The sequence below is a fragment of the Ixodes scapularis genome, unplaced genomic scaffold (genome assembly GCF_016920785.2).
Source record: "Ixodes scapularis isolate PalLabHiFi unplaced genomic scaffold, ASM1692078v2 PGA_scaffold9__187_contigs__length_104089568, whole genome shotgun sequence".
Lineage (NCBI taxonomy): Eukaryota > Metazoa > Arthropoda > Arachnida > Ixodida > Ixodidae > Ixodes > Ixodes scapularis.
The window spans coordinates 36,797,102-36,803,569 of record NW_024609884.1 but is presented as its reverse complement, the minus strand read 5'-3'; the positions used below and the strand labels follow the sequence as shown (position 1 = coordinate 36,803,569).

Sequence of the window (6,468 nt, the reverse complement as noted above, 5' to 3'; positions counted from 1 at the left end):
ACTGCGTGAACCACTGTCGCTATAACGTAGACAGACTTCACTATGTATAAACACTCTGTACAAAATAGCTTTGCTTTGCTTTGATGTTGAACAATAGAATGCGACAATGAACTGCAAGTTACCTTGGGAGGGATTTTTTTGCAAGTTTTAAATATAGCATCGAATAAGAAAATTATAACATATTGCCACTTACATTGTATATGTGCACAGGTCGTAGTACAGCCACTCGATGATACGATGCCGAAGTGGATCAAGAATGTTGCCCTTGGTCAGGGTAACCAGCCTAGCTCGAATGCCAAAAGGCACCTCCGGTAGCCTGTACGCCTTCGGGTCCCTACTGGAGCAGAGCAGAGCCCTGCGTTGCCACTGGGGAAATTATCGGTGTAATTGCTGTGGTCACCGCCGTCAGGACACCTGACGACGGTGCTACTGGCTCCACGACAGCAGTGCAGGTCCTAGAATAAAACAGAGATTTTTCTTTTTGTTTAAACATGTTGAGTTTCCAAATAAACCAAGGGCAACGCGTGATGCAGTGTCCCATTCTCATTTGTTGCCGCCAAATTGGTAAATTTTAGAGCAGATGAGAAATCAAAAATGAAAATATATTAGACTCAACCATGCTTCTATTGAATGGTTTACATATTTTACTCTTCAGGATTAGCAGCCCGGGAAAACCGGAGCACTAAATTTCTTTGCAGTCGGTTTTGCTGTAATTTACAGGCAAACGTTATAAACAGCTCGTCGCCTAGGCAAACATTTCTGAACATAAATTTAAACAAATTTTTGTGGCTAAAATGCGGCATGGGAAAGAAAATATTTATATCTAAACTTTGCACCATTAATATTATTATAATCGGGTTATATTACTGTTTCACAGCAAAGATCTCCGACGCCAAATGTTTTGGCGATAAGAGTTGAGGGTCTAGTAACTTCAGAATTGCTTTCGTATCAAGTTGAGACAACCAGTCAAAACCGTTTTTTGATCAAATTTCCGTTTTAAATCTCGGGATGTGCATTAAAAAGAATAAAAACGCCTCGATCTTTCTAAAGGTAGTGCTGCTTAGTTTTACACTTATATGGAGGAAATGCTGAGGGATTACAGAATATAAACTAACATAAAACACTTCATTGCGCGGAATATTAAAGGAAAAATGAAATTCCTACCTATAACTGTAATATTTGATTAAAAAACATTAATATAAGTTTTAAGTACACTTAGGTGCTCTCAATGTATATCAGCAGTGCTAAATTCCGTAAATTAATATAAATAATAAAGCACATAAATTAATATCTTGAGTGAACTAGCCAAGAAACCAAATTTTCTACATGAAACAACAACAAACTTACTTGTCATTGAAATTCCCCGCTTGAGTCACCATACATTGAGGATAAATGATCTTGGATTTATCATCCAGAATCCTGTTGTCCTCAATGTCCACATACTCGTCGAAGTCTTTGTCCTTAATCTGAAATGAGAAGGGAATTGAATATTGTAAAATAAAAGCTTGAAATGTACCCGGAGTCTGTGCGCAACGGTACATCGCGTTTGCCGAAAGGTCAAAGAAAGGCTGCATGTTTGAAAATGAATTCCATTATTTACAACTTCGACAGTAAACTAGAAATATTGGAGCACCTGTGGGGATACCTAAAAGACGCAACTAATGTGTCCTATTGTAAACTACAGTGTGGGCGTCGCCTTAATGTGCCATGGAATTTCAGGATGTCTCTTATACTATGTGCATAAGTGAACTGAATAGGGCTTACTTTGTCGCAAATATTATCCACGCTAGTCTATTTCTTTATTTTTTCGTATTCGCTTTGGAGCTATCCCTAAAATCTAACCTGAAAAGATTGGCCTTCGCTTCGACGCGTTTCTGCATTATAATTTACATATTGATATCTCGCAAAATATGCAGGATGCGCTGTATTAATCCGTGTTGACTGAAGTTTGTCGAAGCTGTTCTTTGTCTATGATCAGCCACATTTAAGCACGAAAGTGGCAGTAGAAGTGAGGATTAGGCTGACCGCGCTAGAAAGTTGGAACCAGGCGCGAAAACAAACAAACGCAATTAAGGTGAGAAACAAACGGTGTAATATCTTCAAGCATAATGCGCTCAAGCCTGTCGGCGACTTACCTGCAGAATGGTGTCGTCTCTGATGTCATTGAAATCCGGGTGTGCTTTCAAGACTATCTTTAAATCAGCGAGCTTCAAGCTTCCGGGAACTAGAACCTTTTTAGCAGACAAGCCACAGAAAGTCAGGCACGTGATTGTCTCGTCAGCTAACATTTTTCCGTTTACAAGAGCAAAATGTGAAGCCACCAGACCAAGAGTTTAAGACTGCCGCCAGAGCAACGTGTCGGAGAAGCGAGACGCTGTCCCTGCAAGCAATGCTGCTTCTTTGGTAGGTACTGGTCGTGGTTCGTTCCTACGGTTTGGCCCTTCCAATTAGTCTTCCTCCTTACACAGACAACCGCTCTCTCCCCTCAGAGGGGAGAAAAGAAGCTTCCAAGATGGTAAACGAAGCCGTATGCGTGGCTCTCAGAGGATGTGGCTAGAACGCTGGAGCGCCTGTCCCCATTCCCGTTCGCACCCCGTAAAAAAAAAAAAAAAAAAATGCTAGTAAAAAAATATATATAAATGTATACCCCTGCTTCTCTCAGGGCCAGACCTCTTGGGAGAACTAACAGAGGCAAGGACAAAAAGGGACTTTTTCAGCAGATCTAGCTTGGCTCGTGTTTTGCTTTTGCATGGCTCTTTTTTTAAGGGGAGGGGGCAGGGGGGGGGGGGGGGGGTTACTGCGTGACCTTAGTCTTTAGAACGTACGTGCACACGTGCATCCATAGGCAACGGACGAACTGTGGGACAGATGTATGCATCAAGACGGGTGCCTCAGACCACCCTGAATACGCTCTTTGGCCGGTAGTACGTTACGAATTGAAGCAGTTTGATCCTCGTAGACGGAGCACAGTTTGCAATCAGGCAATTACAGTTCAAATTGTTTGCACGTTCAGCAACACCAGCCTGAAGGAAGGGGAGCGTGGCAGTAAAAGGCGGCTTCCGACAGATTCCAAAAACATGCTCTCGAGCGCTTCGGGCGCCGGCGAGTGACAAAAGGAACCCCCGCCCCTCGCTCTTCCCTAAATGGACGAAGGAAGGCGGAGGGGACATTCTTGTGACGCTTCCCGCATTGTACACAGATGTTTCGGACTATTTCAGCAAAACGAAAAGAACGAGTGTGTGCCGGCCGGCTGTAAGGGTGCCGTAAAGCCGACCGAAAAAAGAACAAAGGAAACAAAGACTGCGGGGAGGCCCTCGCTACGACTATGAGCCCCAAATTCCAATAGCAGTAAAAAAGAGTATCACGTGACCCGCCCGTTGGGCGCGGCGACACGTGCAGCTTGGGGTCACGTGATGCTCACTCGACGCTTGCTTGGCTGGGACGTCTCGTAGCATCCACGCCGGTCTGTTCCTTGGATTGAGCCTTATCGCTTTTAACGTTTTTCCCCATCCACAGCCTGTTACCTCTATTCCTCTGCATGTTTTTTTCGTTTTTTTTTACGTTTGAATATTTGGTGTATACTGTTTTTAAAAGGTCGATGCCGTCCCCTTCGATGCATTGTACCTATGTCACCCGGTGACGTGCATAATTAGAAAAGAAAACCTGCACTGCCTACACGAAATAGGTAAGGTGGAGGCTGTTAACGCATCGAGGTGAGCGTGATGATGAAGGAAAGGGATTCGGGAAAAACTGTCTTTGCTGCGGTGACGTGAAGACCGTCGGCCGCGTCGGGCGCAACTCACGCTGTAGCAATGCGCGTCTCAAGGTAGTGAGCGCGGTGAGTCAAGGTGTGGCCTCTTTATGACGCAGAGACCGTAACAGTACACAGCGCCAGAAGATGGAGGAACAGCGTGTGCACTTCCATTGCCCAAGATGAGAGTTCTTCGCAGCGAGATTTCTTACAGCTCTTCCTCCTTTTGCGGGATGTCCACAGCTGCGAGGGGGACTTAAGGTGCTTTGCAACATCGATGGGTGCCCAAGAATGTACGCAAGTCTTGATTCCTACAAGAAACATGTTTATCGGAACCACAGGCACGTTATAGGGGATGTGGAAACAACACTGCCGGAGGAGGCACCTGATCATTTGAATGAACCAAACCCTGGTGAAGTCATGCACCACGAAGGAGGAAACGAACCTTTCGGGATGTGGTGGTGCAAATATGCACAACCTGTTCTTAGGCGGTCCAGAATTTTAACGGGAGGAAACTTGCGTTAGGACACTTTTAATTTTGCAATTAGCCTGCCTGACATGGCGGACACTAGGAACGAGCTTGTTTGTGCAAATAAGCGGATAATTATCATACAGTTCTTAATTAACATTTTAATAAGTAACAGCAGACATATATTTCTAAGCAAAAGATTGCTGGGCATCATCAAAAACCAGTAAATCCGTAAATTTCATAAATATCTAGGGCATCTATGTAGCGTAATGCTGCGCGCAAGCTATTACTTCTGGAACGGGCGGAACGCTGGTGGAGCTAAAAAGGGGGTGATAACAAACTTAAAAAAAGCGCTGGCGTGCCGCTTTTTGACATATTTAAGGGACCCAGAAAGCGACGCACATGCATCCAATCTTTCTAGAATTTACAGACTTCGTAGTTGTCGATTATTCCAAGCAACATTCTAATTAGAACTATATGCATATCGTGACTAATTAGAAATATGGTCGAATCTCGTTAATTCAAATTCGAGGGGTACTGAAAATTTGTTTAAATAAAGCAAAGTTTGAATTACCTGGAGTTTCCTCCCATGAAGACGCATAGGATGGGACCTGCATGCTAGTTTGAATTATCTGCAAGTTTTAATTAAGAAATTTTGAATTAATGAGATTCGACTGTATATCTTAATCTTCCGCCTAATTGCACGAGTAACCTCGTTCATAGAGGCCTTCAAGAGAAATAAACTAATGGGAACATTAAAGTCTCCTAACGCAAGTTTTCTTTACTGAGAATGTTGGATCTTTAAAAACCACCCATACATCGCGTTATGCAATGCCATGTTAGAGATGAGTTAATGTATTACTGCTGATGGCAGCGAGCTTGTATCTGAGTAAGAAGATAGTATAGTTAACTAATTTCTAATTCCTCATTTCTTACTTTAAAGGGGCACTAAGAAGGTTTTGCAAACCGTCTTTACATGGTCACAACTAATTCTGCGGGCCCTAAGCATCCTGAAAATCCAAAAATTACCATCATGAGCCGCCTTTTTCTCTAATAAAAATATGATCAAAATTTTTTTTTGCGAATATCGCAGAACCAGAATCATTGCCGAACATGGCCGAACGACGAACGGCACTTGTCGGCCAACCGCGAGCAATGGTTTGCTGCGTGGAGTGTTCCGCACGCGCGCTGCCTCTCGGATCGTTTTAGCTCCTTCCACAGTTGTTGCCTCAGCTGCGCCGTCGTAAATACCTAATGTCGCATCGTGGGTGTTGGAAATACTACAAAGCATAATCGCGTCCCAGAGATGATAACAAATCGCAGAATGTGTGTTATGTGAACATGTGATCGAAACAAAAAAGGATTTCGCGAGCATCGTAAGCGCACGCTCCGGGAAGCAGGCGAGCGCACACATCACTCGCGCAGAAGAATGCAAAGGAAAATATAGCTCGCGCGTATTTCTAGGGTAACGGGCTCAATAAGCGCCTTTGCCATCTTAAAATTGCAGTGCATATTATTGGGCGGCTACTAGATTATACATGAGCACAAATACACGTCATCAAACACCTATTACGCGCCCTTTAAAAGATGTGCCCACTGCTGACATGATTATGCTCAAATTGTACTTGCTGCAAGAAGTTGGTCAATAAAATGGTATCTAAAAAACATGTTGTTAGTAATCGATTTCACCGGCGTTTGCCGTTGGTCTATAGGAACAAAAAGATGGATTAAAATGAATGAAAATTGGGGTTTAATAAACATATTTTGTTTTTTTGCTATATCAGGTATCATAATCATTCTCTCCCATTATGCAATCCGCGAGGTGGCTGCCTTGCCGATTATGAGTTCCAAGGAAGGCTCACAATGTTTAACCGAATAAGGACGTAACAAAAAAAAGTCACACTCTGACAGTTATTTCATCCAGTTATCTGTTATGTATCTGCAGAAGCGAATTCAGGTGTCCACACTACTGATCTTGCCTCCGCTTATACAAGTTAGCATCTGAGTGTATTCTAGCTTCACTTGCAGATAGCTTACTTCTTAGTATCTGTATCACGAGGACAAAGAACCTTTTTATGAAAAATAGCTCTATAAAAGAGGATCTGGAGATGTTGTGTTTCTACAGAAACCCAAATGTGATTGAGGTAACTTTCAATGAAAGTGTCGCTTGCCGGTTAAAATCGCCTGTGAATTGCATGCACACGTACGCCGCGGACAATAAATACAACACTTGGTCTAGTTTTTGCTG

General features: G+C 43.2%; 1 protein-coding gene across 1 annotated transcript; it reads right to left on the bottom strand.

The window, feature by feature from the left end:
• Positions 1-317: 317 nt before the first annotated feature.
• LOC120844917 lies at positions 318-2,387 on the bottom strand. Its single transcript, XM_040216932.3, has 3 exons — positions 2,136-2,387; positions 1,348-1,466; positions 318-455 (listed from the first exon to the last, which is right to left on the bottom strand). Exons 1-3 carry the CDS (start codon positions 2,286-2,288, stop codon positions 335-337), a joined length of 393 nt encoding a protein of 130 aa, XP_040072866.1. The 5' UTR covers positions 2,289-2,387; the 3' UTR covers positions 318-334.
• Positions 2,388-6,468: the final 4,081 nt, after the last annotated feature.